A 15,000-nucleotide genomic window follows, 5' to 3' on the forward strand; every position below is an offset into this window, starting at 1 on the left:
CTTCGTTATTCTAATGGCCTGAGCACGGAGATTAAAATGGCGGCTGTCTGCGGCTGGCGCAGTCGCTCGCTCAGCCCGTGCGTAGCGTGTGGGTATTCTACGTAATAAGGGAGCGTTCACATATTATGTCAACACTTTGGGGGGAGGGGGGCTCTGCCAAATGTTGACAAGTGTTGACATGGGGGAGGGGGGTTCATACCCAAGATTATGTCATCAAAAATTTGGTTATACAAATAGAATAAAAACACACCCAAGAAAAACACTGCCAATTTTTTGTTGACATAATATGTGAACGCTCCCTAATCTGAGATAGCTAGGTATAGTATACATAAGATGGATGTTTTTGTTACTTTACGTAAGCACATTATTTTAATAATAGACCCGTCTAACAATAATAATAATAAGTCTTTATTGTCCACAATTCATGGCAATTTGTCATTTGGTTACATAGCTCAGAAAAATAATTAACGAAGTAATGCACAAAGTATAGTCATATTTCTCTCTCTCTCTCTCTCTCTCTCTCTCTCTCTCTCTTTCTCTCTCTCTCTCTCTCTCTTTCTCTCTCTCTCTCACACACACCTCCTCCACACACCTTCAAACATGAAACTTGAAAAGTTTTCTTAGTAATTCGGAATAAACCTTTAATAAAAAGGTCGCTATTAAAAACTGTGATTAATTCAATGCAATTCAATAAATCAACATGTCACAATCAGCAGGTAAATTGTATTACTTCATGATTTGACGTAATATAATGTAATGATATCGATGGTGGTAGTAATATTATTATATTGATGTAGGTAACTCAAAATGATGATGATGATGATGAAAGTAATAATAGGTGACAGAGTTGCTCTATAAAGAAGGGGTAGGGGTGTTATGTCAACAAGAGAGCAGGGCTGGAAAAATAATTAACGAAGTAATGCACAAAGTATAGTCATATTTCTCTCTCTCTCTCTCTCTCTCTCACACACACACACACCTCCTCCACACACCTTCAAACATGAAACTTGAAAAGTTTTCTTAGTAATTCGGAATAAACCTTTAATAAAAAGGTCGCTATTCTATTAATACGATTATTATCAGATATAACACAGATAACAGAAAATCCAATTTCATGCAGAAATTTCAAAACTTTGACAAGCATGCCATGAAGGACTTGGGCATTTACATTTTTTACTGGAACTATACCCACAACATCTTTTTTCTTTGATAATATGGAAGAAATCATAAACACTTGTGCAGTGCTTGCTTCACATATAGTTTCATTGTGTACAGAAGACCCCTCCAGCTTTCCTCCTGTATACGACATTTTGTTTGAAACATGAATTTCATCCAGCATCAGAATTACTTGACGCTCGTTCTCTTCCATCATTTCACATTGTTTACGAAGATATTCCTCGTGAAGAGAAGACTTTTCAATGCCACTTTCAACATTAAACACAGAACACAGTTTCTTTAAATATGATGGGTGTGGAAGAGTTAAGTTTGAACTTCTGATCATTGAATATACTTTAGGCGCAGCCGCTAATACTTGAAAAGCCCATAGAAGAGTTTCAGTAGAATAGCGCTTCACGGGTAATGTCAGTAGTCTCAATTGCTCCACCAAAAAGGAAAATTTGTCATTGTCATTAAGTGGATTGTCATCCTTTGCACAGTAATCATGATCACCAGATATGTTGTTGCTTATTGTGCTCAAGCCATCAGTGTATGCCTGAAGTTGTTCTTTCACATTGACATCTGTAGGCACAAAGTTATCATTAGAAGAAAAATGCGAAAATAGAGAGTCAAACTGTGACCATCTTGTGAGAGTAGGTGTAGACTGTTTCCCAAACAGCCATCTTAATGAAGTATTAGGAACTTGAACAATTACAGACGAGGATAGTGTGAAAGCGTGCACACTCAAATCACTGAATATTTTAATAGCAGCAACAAGAGAAGGTTTTGAAGTGGCAACATCTTTGATCCGATAAAATGACCAATACTGTCCATTGTTCTTGATTATCCATCCATCAATCACACGAGTTTGAAGTTCACAGCTAAGTTCATAAAAATTGTTAATTTTGTCCTTTTCCAACCAATCATCGAATAGTTGTTCATCTCTTCTTTCCACCTCCTTTTGTCTCTCTTCTGGTTTTTTCCTTTTGACACTGGATGACTCTGATAAGTAGGAAGGGCAGTTTGGAAATTTACTTGGGTAAGCACTGTCAGTCAGTTTAGGTATTTTTCTTTCAACTGTGAGAACACTTCCATCTGTTTTGAAAATAGAAGTTATAATAAAATAAGGTTAGTATTAGTATAGATACCCGATACTGTATTTTTGTGATGGTTTCCTATTCCTGATCATCAATGAATGAAGATCTAGATCTAGACTCTAAACAATGAGTTATTCCGTAAAGCCAATAATATATTACAAACTAAATATATGATACATAACTTTTGAGACGACCCCTCTTTTCTTGTACTTTTCTTTTTATATTATGCATTGTTGTATGTAAATAGTTTATTTTATTTACCTTGTCTGTCATACAATTCTTTTACCTTGTATTGTGTTAATTGTATTATTAATGCCCTGCTTTAGGCTAGTGTGGAGACTAGGGGCTATATAAATAAATTATTATTATTATTGTTTCAAAAAAAAAAAAATTATTATTATATTTATTATTTTTTAATTTATTATTTATTATTATTATTTATCATTTTTATTATTATTATTATCTATTATTATTATTATCTATTATTATTATTATTATTATTATTATTATTATTATTATTATTATTATTATTATTATTATTATTATTTATTATTTTTATTTTAGTAGGTATTATTACTATTTAATATTTTTTTATGTTAGTATTTTTGCATTGTAAAGAACCAGTGAGCATATGCTAATGTGGAGACTGGGGACCATATAGCTAAATAAATAATCATAATCATTAAAAAAAGTTATTATTATTATTATTTTAACATTATTATTATCATTATTAATTATTGTTATGTAATAATACAAGTATCTGGACTAGCCTTTATATATATATATATATATATATATATATATATATATATATATATATATATATAGAGAGAGAGAGAGAGAGAGAGAGAGAGAGAGAGAGAGAGAGAGAGAGAGAGAGAGAGGTGATACTGCCACAACCTCAAATTGGTTGATTTTTAATTTCAAAAGATTTTAACTCAGAGTAAAGCTCTAACTCTAACAAGTAAATAAACTCAATAAAATTGTATATTTTGTTTAATTGAAGCCATGGGCATAATATAACATACATACCGTCAAGTGTGTTAGTTTTTGAGACTTTGCCAGTGAGACACACGACTTCGATAGTGACGGTACGCTTGTCATATTTGACTGGTAGAAATCTAGATAGACTCAAAGTCGATCTATAGACTCTAGATTCTATCTAGATATCTAGCTTCTAGAACTATACTCTAGATACATACCTGCTGTTGTAAAAGAGTCGACACGTTGAATGCATTCATCAGCAAAATGGTTGGCACAAACAACAGATTGCTTAGTTGGAATAAAGTCCTTCCTTGGAATCTTATCCAACCACAATTTTCTCCTTTGTGGATCCAAAGGAAATGAAAATACGGAGACCTTTTCTCCATTATCGTAATTCCCTGAACAGTTAGGAACACAGCATTTTCGTGGCATTGTGAATCAATGATATCGGTCGTGATATAAAGGAAACGTGTAATCCAGAAGAATTTTAAAACACAATGTGCAACGAGATGCCTAAAACAAAGACAAGACGAGCGCCATGCTTCCCATGTCCACTAGTACTCCTCACTACGGTACCGGTACACACTACACACTAGGCATCAGCCGCACACGGGCGCCATTGTTCTGTGCGATAAAGGCTGGGCGGAGGCCAGATAGTCACGAAGGCCACGGCCAGGGACCCATAATAAATGACCTTGGGGCAGGTCAGCCGATGATAGTCAGTCGGCCTCTTACAATAAAGAGTTAACGAGTGCGTTCCACTAACCGAAACGATCGACTGTCGACGAGGAGGGAAACCAGGAACTACTTTTTCATTGTCGTCGCCACACGCCAGTTTTACTCGTGCACCGCGGGCGACGTATGAGGATAGGGCCCGATTTTCTTCCTTGTCGTTAGTCGATCGTTTAGGTTCCGGGAACGTAATCGTTAACTTGTTAATTTTACAGGACGGTCCGAATTTGCCACGGGGCTGCCTCTTTGAAGTAGGCCGTTTATTTATTTATTATTTATTAGATCGGCAGGCAAAAGGCACAGGAGACTGACGAACAAAATCAAGTTACGACGCGCCTTATTGTGTGTGTGTTTTAAACCAGTTCCCCCCCCCCCCCCCCCTTTCCCTTTCACCTTGTCGTCTGTCTCATTCTTCAAACGGCAATGAATGGTAGAGTCTCATGCTATCCAGTTGGCAACATTTTTTTTTTGTCTGATCGTCTTTGAGAACATTGAAGTTCCGATCCGTATGCCCCGCCTGGCCAGCCAACTAAATCTACTTGATAACGTCACTCAACTCCTTGTTATTACCGTCTGATTGATGGTAAGTTCTCACCAGAATAACGTTATAGGTTCCAGAGCTGCCTACTTGAATTTTTTTTTAAATCGTAGTTTCCAATGAAAAAAAAAGAAAAGATAAGAGTCACTATAAATAGCTTTAGAAGTACATAATTTGCCTACAGTATGATCCAAAAATGATCCAAAGTCATAAATATTGTTTCTAAGAATGAATGGATCTTTCGTTTTCAACAAGATTTTATTGAGTCAAAGAAGCAAATGCATTCTTGTGGCTGGAGCCAAAAGTTCGTATTTTTACGAATTTTTCGTAGTACTAAGCAGGTCTGAGGTTGCATAATAATCTGTGATATGAAATCACGTGTTGATTACTGTCCACGAATAGATATCGCTGGTTGGTTAGCATGATCTTGTCGGGCAGAACTGGTGTGCTTTTTGCTTTATCACAAAAAGTGATTGACACAAATTAATTTACAGACATGATTTCGACAAGAACAGATTACCGAACACGGAACGTTTCGGACTCAACCCCTTCTTCAGCCAATGTTTTTCGTTATTATTATTATTATTTTTTTTTTGGAAGCTGTTCTATTCCTTTTTGTTCATTGCTATTTTACACAAAAAATAGTCATACTAGGAGCTTTTATATAGAGCAATAATCACTAGACGTGCTCAAAGCGCTTTACAAAGGGTCCCTGACCAACAGCAATACGTAACATGTAGAACGAGACTTGGCGCCTGTTAGGCGTTTATACAATTATTTTTTCGACAGAGACAAACGCTGTTTAACGGCCAGGTACTCATTTAACATCGGAATGAATACAATGAGAGCATGTTAGTAAAGAGCTTTTTCCAAGGACTCGACTATACGCCGAGCGAGGCTGTAACCCAGGACTTTCCGATCCGAAAACGGGTGTCATACCACATAACCGCACGTTGGTATTTTCCAACCCACGTCTTCTAGCAGATTAGTATTCACTTAGACTTGCTTTCCAACGGACAATTTAAATGTCATATTATTATCATTCTTTCTGCCTGATTTTGTTTTGTCGATATTTCTTGTCTGACGCTGACACGGCTAATAATCAACGACAAACAATTAGGAGCTGCTGAGCTCTGGCAGAAATCCTATGTGTACTAGAACGGGAACATAATAATGTGCTTTTTTTTTTTTTTTGGGGGGGGGGGGGGGGGGGGGGGGGTCCATTTTTATTTATGAAAGATGTAATACGGTTAATGCATGCCTCGAAATTGTTGTTGTTATTATTATTATTATTATTATTATTATTATTATTATTATTATTATTATTATTATTATTATTATTATTATTATTATTATTATTATTATTATTATTATTATTATTATTATTAATATTATTGTTATTATTATTATTGTTATTATTATTATTATTATTATTATTATTATTTTCACAAATTTGTCAATTTGCATTGTTGGCAGCGCTCAAAGGTTGACTATTATAAAGCTGGATGTTATTGGCATACTTGTGGTGTCGGGGTACTCCGTACGTGAAAACTTTACGATTCGGCGAATGGATTAGATAATTGCCGAGGGAGGAAGGGGGGGGGGGGGGGGGGTAGAGAGAGAGGGGGGTCTATAAATAAATCAATATCAACTAAATGGTCATGTGTTCTCTTTGCCTAATATCTAAATAGACACATCTACAATAATTTGTTGTGATGATGAAAGCTGAGCATGCCAGGCTCTACAATGTTAGCTATTGAGGGAAGAAGTCTAGCCCTTGAAGTGCAACACAATACACCAAGGCTTCACACATGAACACACAATAATAAACACACATTCTTGCAGTATTTGAATTTGTATTTCACACCATTGATCGAGTGAGATATCAAGTAGGGCAACCTAGTTTGTTCTTTTCTTCTTCTTTAAAAAAAAAATAAAATTCTTCAGTATTTTGATTAAAGGAGTTCATCCTTCAGAATGTCAATAATGACATTACGAAATCAGTCACAGACGAATAGATCTTAATCAGTAAACTGTCGTACACTGGGAAATCGCGGATTTAAACATTTGGCCAGAAAACTCGTCCTTCAAATACCGATCGATGTAAATGGAAATAACCCTCTCTACTCTCATACCCGAGGCTTTATGAAATGCTCCGCGACGTCCGAGAGTTTTCGCCAAGATGAGGGTCATTTAAATATTATAATTTGGGCATGTGAAGGACGAGTTTTCTGGACAAAATTTAAAATACTTAATTTTCCAGAGTACGGAAGGTAACTGGTTACCCTATAGGCACCGACAAGCAAGCAAGGCTTTCATTTAGGCCTTCAATCAATACCCTATGCGTAATGAATGCTTTGAATGGCTGAGTTACAGTTACAGCACGCAAAATCTAGTCATTTCAAGAACACCCTTTTACCTTTTCTTTTGATTGGCGCGTGTATTTGTGTGTGTATGTATGTGTGTGTGTGTGTGTGTGTGTGTGTGTGTGTGTGTGTGCATGCGTGCCAAGGTTGCCCTTATTCTGGTTAAAGTCGGAAAACCGGCTTTTTAAAAACTTCTGGTTGTCATTGATGAATAGTGGTGAGCAATGTTGTTTTTTTTTTTTTAATATGAAGGTAATGGTGCCGTACACTGGGAAAAAAACATAATATTTAAAAATTTGGCCAGAAAACTCGTCCTTCAAATATCGCTCGATTTCAATGACTCTCATCTTGGCAAAAACTCTCAAACCCGGGGCTTCTAACAACTCAATTTTTACTTTCTTTTGGTGATCGTTGTCTCGTACTGTGACGTCGTTGTTTTGCAAGTGTCAGGCTATAACTTATCGTGGGCTATGGCGCAGTTCAATCCAGCATCGACGTATTGTTTTTTTTCTCCGTTCTTGGATTCACACTCCCAATAACTCCCACTCCCTTTTATTAAGGCCTTCAACAGTCGTTCTTATCGGCTATTTATGATGTTTGTATGTAAACATTAAAAGACAAAGAGCCCAACATGTCCTTTGCATTGTGTCACGTGACTTGATAAAACCTTCGCTGCTGTGGTCTGAAAGAAACTCGTCTTAAAAATTATGGCCAGAAAACTCGACCTTCAAATATCGATCGATTTAAATGTGAAGGACCCTCATCGTGGGGAAACACTCTCAAGCCTGGGGATATATAAATGCTCCGCGAAGTCCCAGGTTTGAGAGTTGTTTTTTGTTTGTTTGTTTTATGTTGTTGTTGTTGTTGCCAAGATGAGGGTCATTTAAATCGATCGATTCAATATTTGAAGGACGAGTTTTCTGGCCGAATGTTAAAATATGGGGTTTTCCAGAGCAGGACATTACTACGGATGTTTTGCAAAAAACTACTCGAAGTCTTATCAAGGAGTATGAATGTTTTACTATGTATGTTTACGGTTGACACGGGACTCTCCGGGGTCGTTTCCAAGGCAATCATTGGAATGTACTGTAATAGGACTGCGTGGTTGGAGGTGACAACACATTGTTCCTATCTCTCTTAGTCTCTCTCCCCCCCCCCCCCCTTCTCTCTCTCTCTCTCTCTCTCTCTCTCTCTCTCTCTCTCTCTCACGCTCTTTCTCTTTATCTCTCACACTATCTCTCTGTCACCAATCTTCTTCTTCTAGTTGCCTTACTTTGTACCTTTTGAGATTATTTCAATTTACAGCCTCTACATAAGATTGATTGACACTTGTAGATAGTGTGCGCTTGGCTCACAACCTAGCCATCCGGAAGTATAACGGACCAACACAAAAAAAACAAAACAAAACAAAAAAAAACCCCAAAAAACCCCCAAAAACCAACTATGTGCAACCATGAACTTGTATAATCTATTTAATACAGTTTAATGAAGCTTACTCATAATCGTGGATGGCAAAAGAGAGAGAAAAAAAAAAAGAAACATTAACAAAGACCCGAATGGCGTCAACTTCATTCTATTTATATTGAGAGATACGTCTGATCCAACGATGAAAATGATGATGAGAACAATCATTCGAATTGATGATGATGATGATGATGATGACGATGCTTTTAATAATAATAGTAGTCTATTCCTTTTCTTTATTGACCACATTAATTTGAGACAACATGTCATCGCGAGATGTGGGAGATTTTTAAGCCAAACGTAACATCGTTTAATGATATGATATTGTTGGAAAACGCTAGTCTGTCATCAATATTCTTTTTTCCACCTGATTATTCTATTGCGTGATTCACTTCTTGTTTGGTGTTTTTTTTTTGTTTTTTTTTTTTGGTTGTTCTTGTTTTTGTTTTTGTTTTTTCAATTTAATGTCATTTTTCAAGTGGACACTGATCAGGGGGAGGGGGGGGGTATTATTATTATATATAATATATTATATTAATATAATATTTTATATATATATATATATATATATATATATATATATATATATATATATATATATATATATATATATATATATATATAATTTATTTTTATTTATATCATTTTCTTCCAAGTTGTACTTTTCGTTTGTCCAAGGCAGGCAGGCTTGTCAGCCAATAGAAAAGGCCTATTTTTGTAGGCAGATGACAAATTATGTTTTTTTTTGGGCAAACAAAAGTTGATTAGATATGTTATTGTCTAATTTGATTCATTCCAGGGATTAGGAATGAAATCCGCGTGGAACGCCTTTCAACTTTTAACATAACACCTTTCAGGTACAATGGTCTTGAGCTTTCAAATGATAGTCATAAATAATAACGTGAAGTTGAATGTAAGCTTCAATTTAATTACAAAAACAGATCAAATGAACGTTTCGGGTTTCCCCTTTATCAACAAAACAGGGTGCTTGAAACACCACTTACCACATCATCTCATTCATCTGTTTTATTTATGTCTTCGAGCTTCGAGCAGCAACATTTACACAAATGATAGTCAGAGCGTCTTATTCGCTGACAGACTGATTGATCCATTATCGGAATATTGGCATTTATTGGTAAATTCCACTTTGTGGTTCTATCTGAAATGAAAATAATATTTATTTTTTTTTGGGGGGGGGGGGGGGGGGAGAAATATATGGAAATGAAGCTCCGTTTTCAGGTTAAATATAGGGAGGGAAAAAAGATGGAGTTAAAGAAACAACGAAGTTGACGTCACTCAGCTCCTTATTGTTTTTTTTTTATATCGCCTGTTGCTGATTAGTTCTCATTGAATTCTCTCAATCAATTGTAAAAGTCAAAGGTATCACATGATTTTGTGTGTTGGTACGGTTCATATGACTGGCAGGTGTTGCGAGTATTTTAGCTAAACGCATGACATCTGTCCATTGGGTGCATCTGTCCATTGGGTGTTGGTTGACACGTCTCTTCTTCTTCTTTTTTTCTTTCTCAATACACGTGGTAGCTTGTTGAAGGTTCGCATCCGTGGTTATTTAAATTTTTTTTTTTTAAACAAGCACTGTCAAAGTCTACTGATAGCGAAGACCGTTTGTCTAGTTAAGAGCCGCCATTTTTCTTTGTTGTTTATTGTTATAAATAGCGTTTTTTGTATTTACCGGTCGTCCCTTGCGTGTTCACCGTGTCATCGATATCGGCTTGTTTGGCTGTTGTTGTGTTGTGGCTTGGAACGACATGTAATGTCAACATGTGGTGTGGAACAGCCTGACATTGTTGTTTACCGAATGTCTCGTCTGTGTTCGTGAATGTGTTTGGTGTTAACTTAGCCAGACGATCAAGGTACAAACTTACACACCTTCCCCTTCGCATCACGGACGTGTGCTGGCCACATGTCTGCCCCATTTTTACACATACCTTTACTTTAGCCTACGGGAGAGATACTGTATGTAATGTATTGAATGCCGCGTACATCTTAAGTGCACCGTAGTGCACGAGTAAGCAGTTAGTTGATAATTTGCATTATGTGTACAATGGATAGGTACATATTTATCTTCTCGTGCCAAGCGAAGCTGGCTGATACCGACACTGGTTGGTTCAACATCACATGTCCACGACAAGACGTATTGTTGTGTCGGTTCCTTTTTGTTTGTTTACTTGCTTTTGTGTTGTCTTTGAGGTTGGGGGGGGGGGGGGGGGGGGGGGAAGGTGTCCTATTTATTCCCCCCCCTCCTCATATCTTTCAATCTTTCTCATTTGCGTTGTGAGTGAGATGCTGATACCGTTAGGTACCTACTTAAATTTTGTAGCCAACCACAAGGGGTGCCCTTTTCTGGTTAGAGCCGGTCGCAAAACCGGCTTATTGAAATATTCCGGCTACCAGTATTTTTTAATTGTTTTTTTTTTTTTTTTTTTTTTTGCCAGAGTCGTGAATTTTTAAAGGTGATATTAAATTATAAGTCATTTAAAGGTAATAAGTCAAGGGGGATATTTACCCCTTTTTTCTTTTGACATAAGGGTAATATCATTTTCATTTGTTGAGAGAAGCATTGCACGATATAGATTTTCTTATTGTCTTTACCCAAAAAAAACACAAAAAAAAAAAAAAAATAAATAAAAATATCAGGCTTTATTTTATTTTTCTTCTTTTATTTCCTTTATTTTTGTTTTTTGTTTTTTTTTTTTTTTGTGGGGGGGGGGGGGGGGGGGGGCAGTGGGTGTATGTTTTGAAACACGCATTGTCAAAGTCTACTGATAAGCGTATATAAATAAATTTGAGCCTGTGGCGTTTGACTGGTTAACACATGTTTGTTTATAGTCCCTTATGAATTCTTAGCTAGGTACTTTACACATCACTCTGCTCGACTCAGATGTGAATGAGTAGCTGGCTATAGGCAGTGGGGGATATTGTAAGAGTTCATACAAAAAGGCGCCGAGCATGCGACTGGCGCTGTATGAAATGGAAATGATGTTCCATAATATGGCCTATTGGCAGAGCCTACTTATAGATGTCACTGCCTGCTGGGTATATTAATGCAGAATGGGGATGATATATATTACCTTTCCATGTGTTTGAGGTCGTTGGTCACATTGCAAAGTGTACTCAAAGTGACCCAAATAGTGAAACGTGTTCACAATTTGAGAAATATCTAACATCACGATTGGTCATTTCTTCTGCTAAACACATGGGTATATTTATATCTTTCATTAACAAAGCAGCTTGTTTACATTTGTTAAGAAATATCCAATCGTTGGACAACAACAAATCATGTGATTGATGACTTGGTTGGACGAAAACGTGAATATAGATCGCTCCCATTGTGAAGGGCATCTTGCTTGGTTGTATTATTTATTTTTTTTTACATATTCTGTCGATCGAATATTATGTCAATTGCTCTCAGCGTTCAGCGTACTGCGCATCGCGATGATGATTATCATTGACATGTGAATCACCTGCATAATGTGTTGAGATAGTTCACAGCGTAATATGGCATTTCACGTAATTGCAGCCATTCCCTGGCCAAAACAATCACATACATACATACACATACAGCATAGCATTCCTGTTATTTGTGGTTAACAACTTGTAGTATATTTAGTGTTTGTTTTATAATGTATTTTTGGATACGGTCCAACTTTTTTTAAATTTTATCTTATTTCTTCTATATCTTTGTTGTGTGTGTGTGAGATATATATATATATATATATATATATATATATATATATATATATATATATATATATATATATATATATATATATATATATAGAGAGAGAGAGAGAGAGAGAGAGAGTTGTGGTTTTTAAAAAAATGCATTTGCAGACCTGCCTCGTGCTACGAAAAGTTCGCAGAATTACGAAAATTTGGTTCCAATTTCAGAACCTGTTAACCATCTCCAAGTCTATAAAACTTCATCAGAAATGGCGCAGTGTTTGCTTCGTATTTCATTGCTTGATAATTGGAGATTTGTTGGCACAGGTCTTTATTATTATTATTATTATTATTATTATTATTATTATTATTATTATTATTATTATTATTATTATTATTATTATTATTATTATTATTATTGTTATTATTATTGTTATTATTATTGTTATTATTATTATTATTATTATTATTTATTTTTATTATTATTATTATTATTATTATTATTATTATTGGTATTGTGATTTATTAATTTATTTATTTAATCATTTATTTTTGTAGTTTTATTGTACTTTTATGGACCCCCCGGACAAAAATTAGGTTTATTGTACGCATATTGAAATGATATGGCGGAAATGATACTAGTTATCAGTATTCCTAGTCCGTAACGGGCCCCAAAGATACCTTACAGTAAGTACAACTGACATTCTGCAAGGATTAAACTATAAAAGCTTAACCAAACTTCTTTGTTCCGTCTTCTGTATTTCCTGCTGCTGACTTTTTTGTTTACCGCTTACAGATTTCCAGACGGTTCAATTGCAATTCCGATCCGTGGCGCCGCTCGGAGTCACGAGTTCCTACGTTCGTGCTGCATGGGTAGACTCGACGACGAAGAGTCTCGCTCAGTCTCGTCTCGTCTGCGTTTCATTTTTCATTTCACCCTCCATGTTTTATGTCATCGAGTGAAGTCTAGTTAGATTTATAACTCGATTGCGTAGCTGGTTGTATTGTAAAAAAAAAAAAAGAAAAAAAAGAAAAGAAAATTGTATGGTTTGTGCTTCGGGAGGGGAAAAAATATTCTTTGGATTCACTCTTATTATTGATTTTGTAGAGAATGGGATTAACGAAGAATTTTGTGTTGAGGTTAGGGGTGGGGGTTGGGGGGGGGGGGGGGGGGGGTTGGTCTCTACACACAACAATGAAGACAACACAGGGGTCCTACGGATCGGTAACTCTTATCATTATACATGATATATAAAACATGAATCATTCAAACAATCCGGGAATCAAAATATAAGGTCGTTTTTTTATATGGTCATTGTGTAGAACATCAACACGCCTACCTACATTTGCGACAATACACCAGAGGTGGGTGTTGCACATTAATTTAAAAAAAGAAAGAAAAAAAAAAAAAAAAAAGAGAGAGAGAGAGGAGGAGAGAGAGGAGAGAGAGAGAAGAGAGAGAGAGAGAGAGAGAGAGAGAGAGAGAGAGAGGGGAGAGCGAGATAGGGGTGTACGTAATTTTGGAAATATGAGCATTTATATAGCGCAATATGATATCCACTAAACGTGCTCAAAGCGCTCTGCAAGGGTCCTTTACCTGCGGCAACACATAACACGTAGAACGAGACGTGGCGCCTGTTAGGCGATATGACAATTTCCCACATTTTACACATGAGTACGGCGAGAGAATGTGAGATAAAGAGCCTTTTCCAAGGACTTAACTATGCACCGAGCGAAGCTCGAACCCAGGACCTTCCGATCTGAAAGCGAGTGTCATATCACTAGACCACATAGCCGCATTTACTCCCCCCCCCCCCCTCCTCTGATATTGGAAACAGAATGTGCCTTTCCATATAGAGACCATCTAAATGTGAATATTGTTCTTAAAACAAGGTTTTTTGGACTTCGACAGAGGCGTAACAATCTCCCGCGTTAAAATTGTTTTGGCATTGGATATTTTAAATGACGTAAGATGATATTTTTAGCCTTGTTGCTTGGTTGCTACCATTATCATCTCCTCGAGATGTTAATGGTTGCTCCTGACTCCATAGATAGTTCGAAGATGACGTCACTCAGGTCCTTGTTATTTTTATTTTTTGCCATCCGCGTTTATGAGTAATGCTCACTGAACTGTATTAACCCGACTATAAAAGTTCATGGATACACGCAGTTTTGTGTGTTGGTCTGTTATACTTCCGGATGTCAATGTTATGAGCTTCTTAGCCAAGCGCATACTATCTATAGATAGAATGCGCTTGGCCAAGGAGTTCACAACATTGCCATCCGGAAGTATAACGGACCAACACACAAACTCTGTGTAACCATGAACTTTTATAGTCTGGTTAATAGATAGTTCGAAGATGACGTCACTCAGGCCTTTGTTATTGTTTTTGCCATCCGCGTTTATGAGTTGTTCTCAGTAAACTGTATTAACCAGACTATAAAAGTTCATAGTTACACAGAGTTTGTGTGTTGGTCCGTTATACTTCCGGATGGCAATGTTGTGAACTCCTTGGCCAAGCGCATTCTATCTACACAGTTTAGTGAGAACAACTCACAAACGCGGATGGCAAAAACAATAACAAAGGCCTGAGTGACGTCATCTGCATACTATCTATAGACAACCAGCACAAACTGGAGTGTATTCGGACCTTGTCAGTGACCGGTCGTTTCAAATGTGGTTCTTTCCAGCATCTGGTCGTCATTGTGGCACATCCATTCATTGTGCTATGTGGAAACCAGGTTAATCCGCGGCCGTAAGAGCTCGAATTACAACTTATGTCCGTCCGAAACAGGTAGGACAATGTCGTGTGCGGCTATGTGGTCTTGTGGTATGTTACTCGCTTTCGGATCGCAAGGTCATGGGTTCGAGCCTTGCTCGGCACATAGTTGAGTCCTTGGATAAGGCTCTCTGCTCACATTCTCTCACCGTACTCAGGTGTAAAATGAGTACCTGACCGTTAACATCGTTGTCTTTTTT

The 15,000-nt window shown here is 36.7% G+C and overlaps 2 protein-coding genes across 2 annotated transcripts in view; both read right to left on the minus strand.

Annotated features, from left to right (window-relative positions):
• The window catches only part of LOC144969874 (ski oncogene-like), a 178,856-nt gene that overhangs the window by 147,271 nt on the left and 16,585 nt on the right, over positions 1-15,000 (minus strand). The window lies entirely within an intron of this gene.
• On the minus strand, positions 995-3,794 carry LOC144972129 (uncharacterized). Its single transcript, XM_078913209.1, has 2 exons — positions 3,455-3,794; positions 995-2,250 (listed from the first exon to the last, which is right to left on the minus strand). The coding sequence occupies exons 1-2, from the start codon at positions 3,666-3,668 to the stop codon at positions 995-997; spliced, it is 1,470 nt and encodes a 489-aa protein (XP_078769335.1). The 5' UTR covers positions 3,669-3,794.

This window comes from Berghia stephanieae, chromosome 4 (assembly GCF_034508935.2).
Source record: "Berghia stephanieae isolate SIO BIC M18660-M18661 chromosome 4, UCSD_Bste_1.3, whole genome shotgun sequence".
In the NCBI taxonomy this organism is placed as follows: domain Eukaryota; kingdom Metazoa; phylum Mollusca; class Gastropoda; order Nudibranchia; family Aeolidiidae; genus Berghia; species Berghia stephanieae.